General features: G+C 38.4%; 1 protein-coding gene across 4 annotated transcripts in view; it reads right to left on the bottom strand.

Moving 5' to 3' along the window:
- DOK6 (docking protein 6) overlaps positions 1–20,927 on the bottom strand; it is a 723,957-nt gene that overhangs the window by 418,377 nt on the left and 284,653 nt on the right. For all 4 annotated transcript variants that reach the window (XM_089664054.1, XM_089664037.1, XM_089664045.1 and 1 more), the window contains one exon: positions 6,615–6,722. In XM_089664054.1, coding sequence (XP_089520180.1) covers positions 6,615–6,722 — 108 coding nt within the window. The remainder of the gene's footprint in view (positions 1–6,614; positions 6,723–20,927) is intronic.

Below are 20,927 nucleotides of genomic sequence, written 5' to 3' on the forward strand. Positions count from 1 at the left end.
GTTGACAGTGGTGCTTTTGATCCTGACCGAGGATTCAGGGTTAAAGGCAAGTGGGGGAGGAAATATATAATTATGTGTTTATTGTGAGAACAGCACCACACATGACTGTTGCCTTGAGAAAAGGACTCTGAAATTTTGGTTTCTTCTGCCTTATGTGGCACAATAAACACATGCAACACATTTATTTGGAATACTGGTGACTTCACATTTTTGTGTTTTGTAATGAAATATTTCTGATAAAACACAGCACTGAGCAGAAGCATGCCTATCAGGGGCGGACTGACAACTCATGGGGCCCCCGGGCAATAGGGGATTATGCGGACCCTGTGTCCTTGCCCAAACTCAAAAAAGCCTATGAAAAAGGTACCCGGGGCATCTCATGGGGCCCCCTACTGACCCCGGGCCCTCGGGCAGTGCCCGAGTTTCCAAATGGTCAGTCTGCCCCTGATGCCTACTATACATTGCAATTTGTTTTGCTCAGTCAATGACTCATTAATGTACAGAGTGTTCTTCTCTTTTATTACACTTTACGAGACAGTGTCTCTCTTCTGTTTATCAAACTAACCTATTTTTTACCACTGTGCCCACTACATGAGTACATTCATACACTATATGGGTGCAGACAAGTAAAAAAACATATTACAAGCATGTATATGTTATAAGAAAAAAAAAATATATATATATATAGTATAACTGTATATAATTTGATCTAGTGGATGGTTTTTGTATAAGGGTTTCATTACTGCTTCACTGTAGCATAAAATGTATCCAATCTGTGTGTGATGTATTACTCTTTTCCAAAGAAACAATAAGAGCATTGAGGTGGTTTAGGGGTCACATACATCTAAAAGTCTGATGAACAATTTAACAGTAATTTGTTCTTATCAGTCCCAGACATGAGATATACGGAATCACAGTATTATGTACAGAACAGAATGTATATTTCAGCGCTTTTATAAACGTCAGCACCACACTGAGGTTGATTTACTAAGAACTGTGAGAACTGTGCTGCCATCAATTGTCCAATCATGTGTGAGCATCTGTGGGTTTTTTTTCTTCCACATAATGAGTATTCAGATTGAACATGGCTTTACCTAATTCACTTTGCAATGTAAATATGCTGTACTTGTTTTGCAAATCATTCCTCACTTTATCTGACTTTGAACTTCTCAATGACAGATCCTGTCAATTATCAGGCACCATGTACAGTATATTTGCTAGGCTTTAAATCCATTTCTGTGTGCCTAGGGAGCAATATAACCCATTAAACATACCAAAGACAGCAATCAAAACATATTGCAGACCTTTTACAGAAACCTGAGCCATACACGCGTAATGTATTTGTTACCCCAAAATATTCCTGATATGTGTATGTTGTACAATGTACGTTTGTTTAAAAGTATCCTGTTCTCTTGGTATTGCTTCTTTTGTGTGAAATCCTTGTTGATCCTGATAACCCCCCTGCTTTCCTATTAAAAAATGATCATGCTAGGCATAGAAGCACATGCATCCCAGTGTGGTCAGTTTTCTGAATATGCTGAGGGCACAGCCTATCTGTCCTCCAATGGTCAGACTCGTGCTGACACCCCCCCTGCACAGCGATTCACTGGCTAGATCATTGTACTGCTCTTTCTCTGCCTCTTGCTGGCATGCCCCCTGAAGTTTCCACCTCTATAAGACCTTTATGCAGCTTAGAACAGAGATTATGTGATCACTTTAGAAAAAAGAAAAATATATATATACAGTGAATATACACTATATTGGCAAAAGTATTGGAACATCCCTCCAAATCATTGGATTCAGGTGTTCCAATCACCTCCATGTCCACAGGTATATAAAATCAAGCACCTAGGCATGCAGACTGCTTCTACAAACATTTGTGAAAGAATGGGTCGCTCTCAGGAGCTCAGTGAATTCAAGCATTGTACCGTGATAGGTTGCCACCTATGTCCATCCATGAAAATTCCTTGCCACTAAACTTTCCATGGTCAACTGTTAGTGGTATTATAACAACGTTGAAGCAACTGGGAACAACAGTAGCGGGGTCAATGCATGCTGAAGCACAGAGTGTGCAGAACTTGCCAACTGTCTGTAGAGTCAATAGCTAAAGATCTCCAAACTTCATGTGGCCTTCAGATTAGCACAACAACATAGTGAGCTTTGTGGAATTGGCTTCCATGGCCGAGCAGCTGCATCTAAGCCTTACACCACCAAGTGCAATGAAAAGCGTCAGATGCAGTGGTGTAAATCTGCCACCACTGGACATTAATGCACTGGAGACATGTTCTCCGGAGTGATGAATGACGCTTCTCTGCAATTTTGGTGGATGTGTATGGGTTTGGCGGTTGCCAGGAAAAACGGTACTTGCCTAACTGAATTTTACCAAGCGTAAAGTGTGGTGGATGGCAGATTTTAATGTGGAGTTGTTTTTTAAGGGTTGGACTTGGCCCCTTAGTTCCAGTGAAGGGAACTCTTAAGGCGTCAGCATACCAAGACATTGTGGGCAATTTCATACTCCCAACTTTGCGGGAACAGTTTGGGGACGGCCCCTTCCTGTTCCAACATAACTGCACACCAGTGCACAAAGCAAGGTCCATAAAGACATAGATGAGCGAGTTTGGGGTGGAGGAACTTGACTGGCCTGCACAGAGTCCTGACCTCAACCCGATCGAACAACTTTCAGATGAATTAGAGGGGAGACTGCAAGCCAGGCCTTCTTGTTCAACATCAGTGCCTGACCTCACAAATACCCTTCTGGAGGAATGGTCAAACATTCCCATAGACACACTCCAAAAACCTTGTGGACAGCCTTCCCAGAAGAGTTGAAGCTGTTATAGCTACAGCTCGTGTAAAGGCAGGCATTCCAATACTTTTGGCAATATAGTGTATGTGGGCTGGAGGTTGCAGGTAAGTTTATACATTAACGGAAAGTGCTGAAGCTTTTCCCAATCAAAATGGCCTGGCTTCTAGGAGTAATATAATTTAAAGCTACTGCGAGTATTTGTCTCTACCTCTACTTCCTACAATTTATACCAGTTTTTTTGTAAATTCAAAATGTAATCTAACTTTTATTAAAAAAAAAAATATTTTCCTCTGACCATTGTATCACAAACTAATACAAGCAAATGTTATTGCCTTGTTCAACTTACTGCATAGTTGTTGATTACACTTAGATTCCTTAGTCATTCTACAATATTTACAGCAACCCTCATCTTCTGAATGTTGCATGAAAGGTCATCCTGCTCTAGTCACATGATCAGTTCCATTATAATAAGGGAACAATTGCTGAGAATGCTTCTCAGCAGTGAAGTATTTTGGTTTTGTGCTGCCCTAGGCAAGACTAAAATTGGGCGCCCCCCCCCCCGCAAGACTAAAATCTGGCGCCCCCCACCATCTGAATTTGTTCCACACCAGCCACGTTATACCTTGTAAAGGCAGGTGTCCCAATACATTTGTCAATATAGTGTATATATAGCAGGATTTTGACTATTGTGAGACTCTTATTTCTTTGGAGTGCGATAACCTAACTCGGTGTCTGAAGTCATTTTAAGGAGGAGTGGAAGACTGATTTCTGGTTGCCATGGATGGTTATACAGCCCTGGCCAAATGTTTTCAGAATGACACAAATATTAATTTTCACAAAATCTGCTGCTTCAGTGTTTTTAGATCTTTTTGTCAGGTGTTACTATGGTATACTGAAGTACAATTACAAGCATTTCATATGCGTCAAAGGCTTTTATTGACAATTACATTAAGTTTATGCAAAGAGTCAATGTTTGCAGTGTTGTACTTACTTTTTCAAGACCTCTGCAATTTGCCTTGGCATACTGTCAATCAGCTTCTGGGCCACATCCTGACTGATGGAAGCCCACTCTTGCATAGTCAATGTTTGGAGTTTGACAGAATTTGTGGGGGGGTTTTATTCACCCGCCTCTTGAGGACTGACCCCAAGTTCTCAATGGTATTAAGGTCTGGAGAGTTTTCTGGCCATTTACCCAAATGTTTGCTATTTTGTTCCCCAAGCCACTAAGTTATCACTTTTGCCTTATAGCAAGGTGCTCCATTATGCTGAAAAAAGCATTGTTTTGCCTTTCATTTCTGTTTTAAACTCAGTAGGTTTTTTACAAGGTAAGGGAATATTTTAACTGCTTCCTGTCCACCCATAGCGTATAGATGGCAGAAGGGAAGCAGCGCCCATGCAGGCTAACGTACCCACTAATGTACCCACATCGGCGGCTCCTGTGTGGTTCACAGAGCATGCACCTGGGAGACCCGCAATCCATGTGTCCCCTGGACACAGCGGATAACATTACTGCTGTGTCCAGGTGATCACATGATGTTTTACCATATGATTGCTGTGTTCAATCGCAGCAACCACATAGTAAACAATAGAAACTGAATGTAAAGATCGGTTCTCTTTGCTCTCACTGTGGGAGCAGAGAGAGCCGATACTGCAGCCTGTGAGTGTACAAGCAGACTGTCAGGCTGCGTGTACACTCACAGACTGCAGTACTAGCCTGTTACAGTGTCCCTGATCACTGCCCTAGTGTAATACAAATAAAAAATGCAGCCTGTTACCTATCCCAGTGCTCACAAAAGTACCGCCATAACCACACCAATGTCCCGATCACCATCATACCAGAGTCTTGATCACCGCCATACCTCATACCAGCCAAATGATCATGCTTATCGCCAAATGCCATACGAACATCCTGAATGTGGACTCTATACCTTTCACACAGACTAAATAATATACACTGTTTTGGGTTATTTTTAGCCCCCAAATTTTAGCAGAATACATTTTGGCCTAAATTTATGAAGAAAAATTAGTTATTTGCAAAATTCTATAAAAACTAAGCAAAAATGTTTTTATTTCTCAAAATGTTCAGTGGTGATTAAATACCACCAAAAGAAAGACAGAAAAAAGATAAAAATATAATATGGGTACAGTGTTACATGGCTGTGTAATTGTCACTCAAGGTATGACAGCGCTGAAAGCTGAAAATTGGCCTAGACTGGAAGGGGGTGAAAGTGTCTGGACTTCACGTGGTTAAATAAGTTGGGACAATATAGTTAACATATTCTAACATATTTAGTGAGCCAGAGAGCCTATAATGACCTTAACAAATAATTCTCCTTACTTCTTATGTCTTTTAACTCATCTCTGTTAAAGTGATAATAAACCCACAGTTTTAGGCACTCTCAGCAGCTTAAAAATGTACTAAGTATGCAAATTATTTATCTTTTAATCCTTGCCTAAAGTATATTCCAGTTTAATCTGATGCCATGACCACTGGCCCAGGTGTCTTGTTTCAGGGTGACTATTTTCTCTTGCTGCATCTTATGGAGCAACACTTGCATGCAAGGACTAGAGTTGTGTCTCCCTATGTTGTGTGTATCAATAGAAGCACACAGTCCTGTAGCCTAGGATGGCAAGGCACTCTTCTTCTCCTCCCTCCTCCTCCTCTCTCCCTTTTCTAAGCTAACAGACTGGCTTGAGACTGCACTATCCACTGTCCATCTCTTTTCAGTGAAGACTGGAATTTCAAGGACTGAGAGAGCAGGAACCAGCAGCATTGAAAGTTGAAAACTGCAAGTGCTGGGGTCAAACGTTTAATAAATAACTTCCTGGGAAATGTTTATTTTAACACACTCAATGTGGTTGATTTACTCAAATTGGAGAGTGCAAAATCTGGCGCAGCTGTGCTTGGTAGCCAATCACCTTCTAACTTGAGCTTGTTCAATTAAGCTTTGACCAAAAGAAACTGGAAGCTGATTGGTTTATATGCAGAGGTGCACCAAATTGTGCACTCTCTAGTTTTAGTAAATCAACCCCAACGTGTTAAACTAAAGAATAATGAGGGTTCAATAACGCTTAATTTAGCTCTCAATGCATCATTGTTTCTACACAAGCTCATAAAAAAGATAATCAAACAATATATGTTTTTTTTAATTACAAATTTAAGCAGCTTAAACGTACTTACATGAAAAAAATGTGACTTTATTGCAAAAAAATTAAATAACAAAATAAAGAGAGATTATACTTTAATACACAGAAGACCTATTTAGGTTGATGCTTTTTTTCTGAAAATTGCACTAACAAATAACACCATTTTAAGGCACAATCTAGTATTTAAATAAGTCAATTTAAGTATTTGGACCAGTTTTTTCTAACATCTCATCAGTTTCCAGTTACCAGTTAATGTTTTAAAGCAACTAAATCGTAATGATAAGACCCTAATTATTCAGCATAGGCATATGTGAGGTTACCTACAAACTATATACTGTGGGGGGGGGGGGGACATTTTTGGAAAATGTTGATTTAGATTAATAAAAGCTCAAGTTGTTTTTTCATTTGAAAGTTAAACTTTTTGTCACTGCGCTGCACTCCTGAAAGGTATTCTGGTCGGACAGTTTCAACAAAAGGATCAACACACTATAATCACTCACAAGTATGTGGAGTAGTGAGGTAATAGTGTATTTTCAGTTGTCCCAGAATTTCACTTTAAATAAAAACACATGCTTAGATAAGAGCAATATCAATAAATCCCATATGGCTTATGAGCTGTTGGTTAGTAATCATTGTGGAATTTCAAAGATAAAATAATACTTACTTTATGAAAGGTTCTAAAGTAGGCAGCTTTTTCATCAGAGAACTTTTCCAGTCTTCTTGGACCTTTACTGGAAGCTTTTTTAAATACTAACCAACAGCGTCTATAAATCTGGAGAGAGAAAAAAAATACACACGTAAATGGTGTATTTGAACATATCATGGAATACATGAAAACTACTTTTAAACTATATTATTTTAATACATACATCATTAAATTTTGCTTCTGAAATGGGTATTTTAAAATAAATATAATGCTTTTTACTTATTTAATGAAGTATTTTGGAGACACTGGTTAAGGGACTCACAAACAGGAAAAAACAGCGCCTGTTCAACCATTGTAAACTTAGTACAGGTGGTACCAAGTAGGAGAGAATTTACTAAATGTACAATACAATTCATATATCCCCAGCACTCAGCCTTCCTAGCTGGTAGAGAGGACCCATCAAATTTGCTTCTATTGCTAATACATCTATTTCACTTGCATTTTTAAATGCATGTGTAAGTTGCATGCCCTATCAAAGTGCCTCTGCATCTTGCAGTCCTAATGTAGGACAGTTCCAGCAATAAAATATATTTAATATTATATACACTGAAAACAGGCATACTTGTCAGCTATGTTCTTCCTTTTTACAGTTAGAAACAAATTAGGTTCTCTTTACTCGCTAGCGGAGTGCAGGAGAAATTTTTTTATGTAACAAAAGAAATGTTGGAAAATTCTGGTTTAAACAAACTATTTAAATATATGTCCATCTTTGTATATCGTGAATGATCATGTTTGGATTCATTTCATATGACTCATACAACTTTAGGTTGATTGTTATTGCTTGCAATCATTTTAGCGGTTGCAGATATCTTTTTCGACAGTAATCGCCTTGTATTGTAGATGATCAGTTGTCATGGTAACATTTTTTTTTTTTTTTAAAAACAAGCTGAAAGATAATCTCCACCACTACCTTCATTTCTCTAATTTTTAGTGATTGTTATATGCATAGAATGTTAGAATTGTTTTTCATATGCATACAATAAGTGCAATATTTTATAAGCCAGTGGCACTCATGTCAATGGGTAGTGATTTGTTAAAAGGCTACTTTTTACAGTTAGCCAAGTGAACCTTTGTTCAGTTTGAATACACTCTTATATGCAAAGGAATTTAAATATTATGCAGTTTTTATGCACATGATTAAATGACTGAAGTGAAAAGTCATTTCTGAGATTCATTAAGCCAATCAACTCGTGTATGATTTATAGCTAATTGCATAATTTATCCCAATTTATAAAGGTGTACTTTTTTTAAGTGTCTTATAGATAAGCACTTTCAAATGTGTTTTAAAGCATTTTTTAAAATTAAACTTTGGTTTATTAACTCTAAAACATTATCTATTTTAAAGCCCATATTTGAAAAATAAAAGCATTTGTTTTTTTATATTTTTTTAATCATTTTTATTTAGGGATATTTATACAATATATCCCTATATACAGAACATAGAGTACAAAAACATTTTAGACTTAGCACTTCAAACCCTACAAGAACTTTTTGGGGGATGGCCTTATCTGGTCCAGCATTAGTCTGCCCTTGTGCACAACGTCAGGCCCAATAAAACATGGTTTAGTGTGGAGGAACTAAAGTGGTCTGTAGGAGTCCTTAAGTCAGCTTGATTTGACACCTTTGGAATGAACTGGGATGCTGGTTGCAAGTCAGGACTTTTCATCCATCATTAGTACCTGAACGCACAAATGTTTGGTTAGCTAAATGGGCACAAGTTCTCACAGACACACTCCAAAAAGAAAGAATTAACAAAATTACTGAGGTTTTTATAGCTACAAGGTGGGGGGTGTCTTTATATACAGGTGAAACTCAAAAAATTAGAATATCGTGCAAAAGTTCATTTATTTCAGTAATGCAACGTAAAAGGTGAAACTAATATATGAGATAGACTCATTACATGCAAAGCAAGATAGTTCAAGCCGTGATTTGTCATAATTGTGATGATTATGGCTTACAGCTCATGAAAACCCAAATCCACAATCTCAGAAAATTAGAATATTACATGCAATCAAAAAAACAAACATAGATTCTCTATGGGGTTCAGGTCAGGCGAGTTTGCTGACCAATCAAGCACAGTAATCCCACGGTCATTGAACCAGGTTTTGATGCTTTTGGCAGTGTGGGCAGGTGCCAAGTCCTGCTGGAAAATGAAGTCAGCATCCCCATAAAGCTCGTCTGTGGAAGGAAGCATGAAGTGCTCCAAAATCTCCTAGTAGACAGCTGCGTTGACCCTGGACTTAATGAAGCACAGTGGATCAACACCAGCAGATGACATGGCTCCCCAAATCAACACAGACTGTGGAAACTTCACACTGGACTTCAAGCATCTTGCAGTGTGTGCCTCTCCATTCTTCCTCCATACTTTGGGTCCTTGGTTTCCAAATGAGATGCAAAGGTTGCTTTCATCAGAAAAGAGGACTACTGAAAAGAGGAATACTTTGGACTACTGAGCAACAGACCAGGTCTGTTTTTCTTTAGCCCAGGTAAGACACTTCTGTCATTGTTTGTTGTTCAGGAGCGGCTTGACAAGAAGAATACGACATTTGAAGCCCATGTCCAGGACCCGTCTGTGTGTGGTGGCTCTTGATGCACTGACTCCAGCCTCAGTCCACTCCTTGTGAAAGTCCCCAATGCTTTTGAATGGCCTTTTCCTGACAATCCTCTCCAGGCATGGGTCATCCCTGCTGCTTGTGCACCTTTTTCTTCCACACTTTTCCCTTCCACATAACTTTCTATTAATGTGCTTTGATACAGCACTTTGGGAACATCCAACTTCTTTTGCAATTACCTTTTGAGGCTTTCCCTCCTTATGGAGGGTGTCAATGATGGTTTTCTGCACAACTGTCAGGTCAGCAGTCTTTCCCATGATTGTGATTCCTACTGAACCAGACTGAGAGACCATTTAAAGGTTCAGGAACCCTTCGCAGGTGTTATGGCTTAATTAGCTGATTAGAGTGGGACACTTTGAGCCTAGAATATTGCACCTTTTCACAATATTCTCATTTTCTGAGATTGTGGATTTGGGTTTTCATGAGCTGTAAGCCATAATCATCACAATTATAACAAATTACAGCTTGAATTATCTTGCTTTGCATGTAATGAGTCTATCTCATATATTAGTTTCACCTTTTAAGTTGCATGACTGAAATAAATGAACTTTTGCACAATATTCAAATTTTTTGAGGTGTGAAGGCATCAATGCATTTTTCACCTGGTCTGATTTCATCTTCTATTTTTTATATTTTGTATTGCGGCTGGCTCCAGTGTCTTTGCAGTGAGTGCTCTTGCTAGTACAAAAATAAGGAAAAATGTCTCTGCACAGCCTATCCCTAAAACAACAAAACAACTAGCATTAAAATGTGTTTCACCCACATATAAAACAATAATAGAAAGCAAAAATGTGCAGTGCTTAATTCACTCATATCAATAAAAAAACAAATTGGTTATAACATATCCCATGTGCAGTCCCACATAAATTATATTTTGTAAAACCATCCAATAATAAATGTGACAGTGTTCCAATTAGAATCAGAGCTCTTCCAACTGGTGCTAAGGTGTACAAACACAACACAATCACAGTTCTTCCAATATTTCAAAATGTGCAGAAAAAACTTGACAGCCTTCATCACCACTCGTGAACCAAGCACATATGCTCACCATAATTTAAGACCTCTAAACTATAGGAAGTAATAAGCAAACTAAAGTTTACCAGAACACCACAAAAACTCATTCAGCCACTGATTTTTCTTAGAGCCTCTAGTCTAAGCCCCAGTGAACATAAGGATGTTCCCTGGAACCTTTCCCTCAAGTTCAGGTAAAAGAAAAGAAGCATACTAAATAGTATCCATTACAGTTATTGTGCAGACATTATAAAAACATGCTCTCAATGGGAGCAAACAAATCAAAAAACAAAAGCTACACCTGTGAATCAAGAGCTGCAAGGTTCTTCAACCAGACAGAACCTCCTGTTTGGGTGAAGAATCTCTGGCTTTGACTCAGAAGGCGGTGTTTTGGGCTTGAGGAGTGAGCACTGCACATTTTTGCTTTCTGTTAGTGTTCTTTATAGTCCACTCACTAAAAAGATTTAAATGCAAAGCTAAACTTACCTGAATATAACCTGAGAAGCGGTAATTTATGATATCCAATGAAGTTCCCTATCAGCTCTGCATTTGTATGTGCTATATGCTATGCTCTGTCATGATGTTGCAGACATTTGTTTAGTATTGATTGGTTGTTGGTGATTTGGTTTGACTATTTAAAAGTTGGTTTGAAGCTTCTGTGTTTGTACTCCATACTTGAAAAGGAGCCTGTTTGTGGCTTGAAACATTGTAGTTTGCATTGAGGATTATGTACTTTAACTTGCTGCTGTCTGCTTGTTTTAGCAGTTTAACACCTCTATTAAAAATGTTTTTATTGCTGCCTGTGTCCCCATTAAAGAGATTGCCTGTCACCAGGACTCATCCCAATTCAGCAAGAAAGCAACTGCAGCTGTGTTTTCACACCATGGAGAGTTTGCAAACTCCACTGAAAGCTAAGAACAGAAGAACTCAATTTAGTCAGGGTCTCATGAGGAATCTAAAGGTTCATCATAGTTAAGATCAGTTAATATTGCAAGTAAATGCATGGTGAAGTATGTAGCAATAGTATTTGTAATGTGACTATGCTTTCCTATAAATGTTACCTGGTTTCTTGTGCCATTCTTTATTATATGTAAGACTGAATGACATCTAAGAAACATTTGTAGCTGCAGGTGGTGGAGCAGAATACATTGCATGTTGTCTACATGACAATGCACAGAAATATGGCGTATTTCCAGTCCTGCTAGGTCCGGAATGTGAAAGTAACATAAAAATTAAGATTCCATATACACCTAATTTCTATAAAAGTGAAATATCCAGTATTGGTAGACTATTAACCACTTGTCTACCAAGGTACATTTATAAATGACATGGTAGACAAGTGGTTAAATCAAGCCCACAGCTACTGCTGCAGCTTTAAGCATGGCAATAGATTTAAGAGCCAGTAAAGGGCTTTCCAATAAAAATGATGCTCTAGAGCAGGGGTGTCAAACTGGTGGCCCTCCAGCTGTTGCGAAACTACAAGTCCCATCATACCTCTTTCTTTTGGAGTCATGCTTGTAACTGTCAATCTTGCAATGCCTCATGGTACTTGTAATTTGGCAACAGCTGGAGGGCCGCCAGTTTGACATCCATGCTCTAGAGCATCCCGATTACTTTTATGGGGCTCACACCTGCGTGAAATAGCTTGCCCAGTAAGAGCAGGAGGAACATGGGGATCATAAACTCCTCGATCCCTCCTGTGACTAATGACTTTGCCAGTGATGTGCATTACAACACTTCTAAGGTCATAGCTGTCATTTCTCTGCTAGCCAGGGATGTACCTATTCAAACACGATCTGTGTTTTTAATAGCTGCATTGGAGGACAGGAGAGACTTGCCCATGCTATTACATAGGGGGCTTTTTAGCCTCCTTATGTTAGCAATAAACTAAAAAAATAAAAGTTTTAACTGTTTCAAGAACATTACAGTGAGAGCAATAATTATATGGCAATAATACACAATTAACTCTGAATTGATAACTTGTTAAAGATTTTAAGTGTTGCTAATGGAGAATTATGGATATCATATTTTTTCAGATTCCATGGGTATGCACAATTTTAAGACTTGATATTTTTGTATTTATTTACCTGACTCAACTCTGTCTTTTACATATTACCAAAAATTGGGTATAATATTGTGTTTGTGCTAAAATTCATTTTAGTATATCTTTTCTTAAACATATATATTTGATAAATAACTACACAAATATCGTGTGACATAAAAAAGTGAGGAAAAAAACTTTATGCGCTATGATAAATAAGAAAATAAAGTAGAGTTGCTGCACACTTATAGTGTTCCCACATCCAAAATTAAATATATTAAATGAGTGAGTGAGTTGAAAAACCATTATCAGCCACCAAACTTGAAAGTGCACTACCACTAGAAGAAGTAGCCACTCACCTGAAATAATGGACCTATATAAATTTATATACAGGTCTCAAAGGCATGACAAATGAATATCAGCCATCAGCATATACTGTATCTCCCAGGCAGGACTCCAGGTGTCAGCAGATTCCCTTTTAATCCTCTTAGCATGATGGTAGCTGGTTCATTTAAATCCACAGCACCAAACTCTATCACAACAATCAAGAATACTCAAATAGGAGGAAGAGAAAGCATCCAATCATGTGATAATGTTTAATACTCAAAATAAGTAAAAACAGCAATCTAATGCACTCACAATGTAAAATACATCACCAGCATTGTAAAACAAACAATTTAGGATTTGCAGTGTTGTACTGGAAGTGACGTCACGTGGGTTGGTTCCGTAATGTGGCGTAATGTGTGGGGTGGAGCAAAGTGATGTCACTTATGGCACTGAGCTGAAAAACGGAAGCTCATGTTTCCAACTGATTGCAGAACTCTGGCTTTGACTTGGAAGGAGGTATTTTGGGCCTCTGGAAAAAATTATCCCTTCTTCCTCAAAGAGAGTATGCTTTTCTACTCAGGCTGAGGCTGATTTTTATAGAAAGCACCACCCCATCCACAAATCACCTGGCCTAATCCTACTATCGCACAACTCTATGTCATTCAACAGCTACAAAGGGATGATCTTGATTTATGTGATAAATGCAGCAAACGCATGCATTCCTGCCCTATGGAAGAGTCCCATCTTGACAGTTAAACAATGGTTCAATAGATTAAATGACACCATGTTAATGAAATATCTTACAAGTTCCCTCAAAGACACCTCCAAAACGTTTCAAAAAATGTGGTTCTGTTAGTCAGAATGCAAAGCCACAGAGGAATACAAAGTTATTATGAAACAGCCACAGTCAGATAACTGAGTATACCCCTGTCTCGCATCCACACCCAATCCCTCTCTCTTCTCCTTCCCAGTAACTTTATTTTATTTATGTATTTATCTCATTTTTTTTTACCACTTCTCAATGGCTGGTCCTACCATTCTACACTAAAATTGCTTATCCAAACATAATCTTTAAGTCAAACTCAACATGACCCTACTAAAATCTCCCTCCATCAGCACACAGTCCCCATGTTGAAACTGTAAAACCTGTTTATTTTCTACTGTAAAAACTGTAAGGTTGTGAGGTTACCAATAATTTTTTTTTACAATGCTACTGTTCACAGCTCATTCTCTGTAACTCAATCCTTTGTTCTTTTCATATACAATTATCTGTACAAATCATTTGAACATATACAGTACCCTATTCATTGCCATATAAATAAATAATTTATAAACCTGTAGTAACCCATATAAAAGCAACATTGATCTTAGACCTTTTGTGGAATATTAAATTAAGATTTTAATTAAATTATTAATCCCCTAACAAAGGGAGACTGGAGTAGAGAGGGCATAAACAATTACATTTTCATTGGAGTCTCTCACTCTGATGATTTTCTAATTTGAAATGTGCTGGTCAGAAAATTCCCATGTATTCATGTACTATGTGTAATTGTTCCAATATAATAATAGTGCATTATTTCATGTCACTGCTGTAAGTTCAAAGGAAAAAGGATTTCTTAAATGTTGCATTTTAGGTGCTTTAAAATAACACACATAACCACTGTTGATATAAGTTGTGAGTTACTCAGAAGATGATAACAAGAAGGATCAGATGCTAAAACAACACCAACTATCAAAACCACATATAGTATATAGTACACAAGAGTAAACTGAGGCTACACAAACCAATTGAGGGAAAGCTTGAAAGAATTGTGGTTCTTCAAAATTCTAAATGGTACTGATTGGAAATTCACATCTAACAAAATGATCAACTTGCTTTTATTACGTTTTTTTGTGTTGAATAGAGAAGATTAGGTGTGAAACTCCCATAAAGTTATTTTTTGGGAAGATGTACCTTCACTTCCTGTTGTGGAGACACAGCAGGAAAAAAGAGAAAATCTCCCTAAGTGAAAGGAATCTAAAACAGTTTCCCCATTAAATTATTTATTTTACCGCTTTGGTTCTGGGATTCCCCATTACAATCTGTCTCAGTGACAATGGCCACCAAGACAAATAGAGGTGTGACTCTCCCCAACAGGGCAAAGACAGTGAAAAAACACCTTTCAAAACTAAAAACTTAAAAAAATTGTTTTGCCTTTACATACACTTTAAATGATAATATTTTAAAAACACAAAGGGGGAGGAGAATTACTAGAACTGGGCATTGTGAAATGTGGTGCAGTTTTCCATAGAAGCCAATAAACTTCCAGGTTTTATTGTCAAAGCTTAATTGAACAAGCTGAAGTTAGGAGCTGATTGGCTGCCATGCACAGCTGCACCAGATTTTGAGTGCTCCAGTTTTAATAAATATCTCACAAAATGTATAATACAAAAAAGATACTAGTTTAAAAATAATACTGTGGTTGAATCTATTTGATAAGCTGGTAAACCTAAATGTTACACCTGGTTAAAAAGTATGGATGGGATCTGAGTTTGTGGTGACACAGGGTTCCTCACAATTTATGGCTGTTTGCAAGTTGCCAAAGAGGCAAACAAAATAGCCTGACAGTCTACTCACCAAAGTGAACCTGCCATTGCTGCAGGAAGTAGTCATATATTAGTGACAGTATTACCACCAACAATAAATATGGCAGCTAATGGCTGCTAGAATGCTGAAGTCTGCCTGCATCATAGCAACCAAGGCCAGTCTTTTTGGGAAGGCCTCCTGCATTCTATCAATCAAATGCTATCATTTGTTGCTAGCATGCCAGTGGCTGCAAAGTCATTGCTTGTTTTAATGACCCTTTGCAAAATGAAAAAAAAAATGTGCGGTCCCCCCCCCCCCCCAAGATCCATACCAGACCCCTATCCAATATAAGGGTATGGTATGGATTTTAAGGCCTTATTCACAGGGGTGCACCTATCCACACACCTATGAGAAGGACTGTCTTTGCCTATACAGAATATAAAGGGGTTCTGTGCATCAAAGTGCAGACTGTCCAATTCATGTCTTATTGGGATGCATCAGCTGCAGGGACACAGCCAATTTACCAGATGTGCTGGTGCAGAAGTGTGTCCCTGAACACAGAAAGTGTGCATTCAGGGACATGGAAATGCACCTGCATGGCTGTCAAATTGGCACTAGTGCCTGTGTCCATGCACAAATGGGACTGCCTGCACATATCGATTATCCATTGCTTGTACGGATAGGTATTCCTTCATGAATGAGGCTTAAGGGGCTTCCTACACAAAAAAAAACAAAAAGAGCATGGGGACCCCCCAAAATCTATACACTATTTTTCATCTTTGCCATTTGTCCCAATGTTGTGTGTTTATTAACATTTTTATGAATGAGTGAGTATGTCCCTCTTACTTAGACCCAGATATCCTGGGTCCCTATATTTTAAAGGGAGCCCAAGGTTCTGAATCATTTCCCTCTGCCTGCAGACTCACAAATTCCTGGCCATGGAGGTTGGGAAGAGGCCCTAGTCCCCATCAACATGGGTACAAGGTGCCTTGCTGAGAGGACCCTGGCATGGTACTCTCCTGATATTGAGGACAGATGGCCTGTCATGGCTCAAGAGGGGAGGGTGCATACCTGCAGCCCCCCTTTCCTAGCCAACAAGGATGCATTCTTGAGTAAGGGTCTGGTATTGATTTTGGTATGGAGCAAGAGCTTTGAAGGATTTTGAGCAAATAAAAAGACCCCAAATTCCTCCTCTGCACTTTAAACGCATTAATAAACACCATGATCATTGTTCTGAATGCTTTTATTTTTTAAAAATGTCTCTGTTTACTTCCAAGTAAACAGGAAGTGATATCAGGTCATCACTTCTGGTTTACTGTAATGGAGAGCCGATCAAACCCAATCCTGGCTTTGTTCGGCTGTCCCATCAGCTGGTCTCTTGAGTCTCCTAGTGGGATAGGAGAGCCTGAGAGAGCAGCAGAAGGTGGCGGGGGGAGGACTGGAAAGCCACTTCGATTGCTATTACAAGAGAGCCACCCTCCTGCTTTAAAAACTGGTACTGGATAATGCCTGCAGTGGCAGGCATCACTCCGACATAACTATCGAAAGTCCAGTTACGCACCAATACGCCACTGAATGGAAAGGGTGTTTCCAATGTAAATTTTTGTTTGACAACTAATTGGTAAGAACTAAAAAGTAAAATTACAAAAATGTAATGAAATGAGCAAATATCAAGCTTCCAGTACTGTTCTTGTAGCATAAAAATGGAGATAAGTCTGTGAAAATAAAAGTTATTAACCACTTGAGCTCCAGAGGATTTACCCCCTTAATGACCAGGCCTCTTTTTGCTACTCGGCGCTGCACCAATTCAACTGATGATTGCGTGGTCATGCAATGCTACACCCAAACAAAATTTACGTCCTTTTTTTCACACAAATAGAGCTTTCTTTCGGTGGTATTTGATCATCTGTGCGCTTTTTCTTTTTCACTCTATAAACAAAAAAAGGCCAAAAATGTTGAAGAAAAACAATATTTTTTACTTTCAGCTATAAAAAATATATAGTAAACTCAAAGTTGGTTATAAATTTAGGCCAAAATGTATTCTGCTACATGTTTTTGGTAAAAAAAATCCCAATAAGTGTATATTGATTGCTTTGTGTGGAAGTTATAGCGTCTACAAACTATGGTATAAATACTGCAACTTACGCCATTTTTCTGCTATACAGCGCTGCGCTAGTTTAACGGACAATTGCGCGGTCATGCAATACGGTACATAAATGAAATTTACACTCTTTTTTCCCCCACAAATTGAGCTTTCTTTTGGTGGTATTTGATCGCCTGTGCGGTTTTTATTTTTTGCGCTATAAAAAAAAAGGCTGACAATTTTGAGGAAAAAAAACAATATTTTGGACTTTTTGCTATAAAACATGTCCAGTAAAAAAAAATGCAAAAATCAAACTTAGTCTTAAATTTCTGCCAAAATGCATTCTGCGACATTACTTTGCTAAAAAAAAAAAACAACAATACGTGTAAATTAATTGGTTTACGTGAAAGTTATAGCGTTTACAAATGGAGGTAAAGATACTGGGATTCTTAGGGGTGTTTTTATACTAATAATGGCGGCAATCAGTGAATTATGGCAGCGATCAGTGACTTATGGCAGTGACCAGCGACTTATGGCGGGACTGCGGCGGACATTCTGACATTGGGGGGTACTGACTTGGGGTCACTGCCATCCCCAAAAACACTACAGTGATCAGTGCAAAATGAAAAACACTGACACTGTACTAATGGCACTGGGGAGGAAGGGGTTAACTTTATTTTGCAGGGAAGGGTTATCTGAGTGAGGGGAGTGTTTTACTAGGGGGCGGGGGTGTGTGCTGCACAGGACACCGCTGATTGAGAGAGAGAAACTCTTCTGTCTCGATCAGCTCGTCCTCGAGCTGTCAGGGAAGTGACAGAAAGCACAGCTACTGCAGCTGTGCTCTCTGTCACTAAGACCAGCTGTGATCCGGCGACTTACATCTGCGGCGGTGATCGGCAGGACAGATAGGTGCGCGCGCCCCCTATTTTAAACCTTTTAAAACATGGTTTTGCCTGCCAGTGCCGCCCTGCCGCCGTATTTCTACAGTGGCAGGGTGGCAAGTGCTTAATACTGCCTAATAATTAATTAGTTAATTAATGTCTGCTCTGTCTGACTGTCTATTTCTGTGACTTCAAGTCAGTTTAGAGTTGAGAAAATTGTGTTCTGCAATGTTAAGGAGTCAACATCAGCAGTACAACTAAAGTCAAAACTTTTTAGTTTTATTTTTGGATAGAGTAGAGAGGGATTAGAACACTTGTCAGTTTTGTATTGCTGTCTGTGTCCCCATTTGGGAGATTTACCCTGGTGACCATTGAGTTTTGGAGTGAAAGAAAAATGAAAGTTTTGGGTTGCCACCAGAACAGGAATGGAAGGGAAATCTTCCAATGGGGACAACCCTGGTGACAACCAGAGATTCCTTCACTTTGGATGGACTTCTTATCCTGATGTGGCTATAGGACAGGAAGTGAAGTAAAATCTCCCCAATGGGAGACAGATGGCAAAAAACCTGACAAGGGCTATAACATTCCCTTATTCTATCCAAAATGAAAAAAAAACAACAACTTTTGCCTTTAGTTCTACTTTAAATGTTAGTTTAGTTAGTTTAACCTTAACATTCCTATTCAGTTATGCATGCAAACAGACTATATCTTTCCACCTAGGAAAAGGTAATTTGCTGACAAATATAAAAACAAGCCTAGTCACAAACACAGAAAAGTGATAATTTTCTGTTAGCAGTATTATCCACATAGCTTTATGGACGTCCAGCAAATTAATACTATTTCAGCCAAATTAATAATCCATGATGAAACAGTAATTATACTTCAGTTTTTTTTCATAATAGCACTGTGCTTGCTGTTCAGCCTTGCTGCATAGGGTTGTGACACAGCCCTACACTCTTGTATTGTGCTTCCCTCAAGAATATGAATAATTATGTAAATTACACCAAAGTATGTACTATAGCTATTTAAGCATAATAATTCAGAGCCGTTCAGTTAGCCCAGAAGAATAACATCTTTACAAGTTGCATGAAATAATAACATATTTTTATTACTTTATGTCAACAATGACCTCCTGAAATGATTACAATTACCATTCTGAATGAGAGGAAAGAGGCCTAGTTCAAAGACCTTCACAGGATCATTACCCATGCTATAAATCATATTTACATATTATAAAAGATATGAATTGGAAATGAAGAAATAGTTCAACCAGCTAACTACAAGGTTTCAAATACCACCGTAAATGTTATTTAGAATAGCCACATGGCCAGAAGCATATAGTGTGCCTCCTGGAAAACTATAAATGATGGCTTCGGGAGTACTTCTACATTACCAATATTTTACCCAAACTTTACTAACTAAAGGTTACAGTGGCTGCAAGTTCATCCATGCTTGTTGTGTACTGCTAACCATATTTATGAATTCATTTATATAGTGTTTACAAAGAAATTCCAGGTAACAAACAAAGCAATCAGTGTGCTGATAACTACAGCTATGCCAAATCAGAAACTTCACATATTTACCCTAAATCAGAATTCAGTTTTATCTTTGCAGGTAGAATCCAGGGCACCTCAAAGGGTCAACTGGGAGTGTGATTCATGTGTAACTTATTCTCTGTCTGTTTCTTGTATTTAACCCCTTAATGATAGAGGTAAAAACAAACCTTAACACCCAAACTCGGTGTCAGGATCTGGATCACCTGCTGGAGCTGTGTTTCCCAGAGAAGAAGGCTGTAGTTCTGGTGTCCACCAAAGATTATCTCCCAGCAGCCAGCAGATATCAGTAATCAGTCCTCACCTGGTGCTGGCTAGTGGGAGGGTATTTAGCTCCTCCTTTGCATTTCCCTAGTGAGTCAGTGTTTTGCTCTGACTAGCCAGATACTGCTTGCTATTAATCCTGAACCTGATCCCTGCCTGATCCTGTTCCTGTCTTGTACCTGTACCTTGTATACTGCTGCCTCAAATCTGCTCCCTTTCTTCCTAATCCCAGTCTTGGTTGCACTCTTCCTTGCATCTCCGCTATTACTCTGTTTTTCTGTTTTCCCCATTTTGTTTATAATGCATATATTTAGTTTGCTAATTAGGTTTTCTGTTACTCAGGTTGCTTTTTAGGTATTGTGTAATTTTGCTTATGGTTCACTTGTATCTTCATGTTTGCTGTGTATTTTGTTTTCTGGTGTTTTGATGTGTTTTTTTTCTTACTGTTAATAAACTTTTTAAAGTCCTACCTAAAAGTTACAGACACTAACACTGACCTTGGCCCTAACACTAACCTAGATCAAGCCCTGATCTAACCTATTTTAATTTTATGTGTTTATTTTTACAGAGACCTTTTTAGATTCCTCCTCTAGCAAGGAGAAAAATATACAATATACAAGATTGTACTGCATTCACAGTGATTGCTGACTGGCTACCACATAGACCACATGATTGGAAACCAGTCCTCCCAGCTCCTAATTGTTTTTTTTTTAATCTATTTATTCAAATTTAAAAAAGAGAAGAACATACAAAACAGAGCCTCTGGGCATTCCTCTGCTCGGCAGTCACATCTAACATAGGTTACTAACAATGAACACTTTAAGAACAGCTACGAAACAATCTGTAGTATAAAACCTCTGCTCTGTTCTTCTAAGAAAATACTGACACTGTTGTACAGTTGTTTCTGCCACAGTGCCCAGACAAATGAGAATA

Source organism: Staurois parvus, unplaced genomic scaffold (assembly GCF_062004578.1).
Source record: "Staurois parvus isolate SC_StPar_1 unplaced genomic scaffold, SC_StPar_1.0 ptg000045l, whole genome shotgun sequence".
Classification (NCBI taxonomy): domain Eukaryota; kingdom Metazoa; phylum Chordata; class Amphibia; order Anura; family Ranidae; genus Staurois; species Staurois parvus.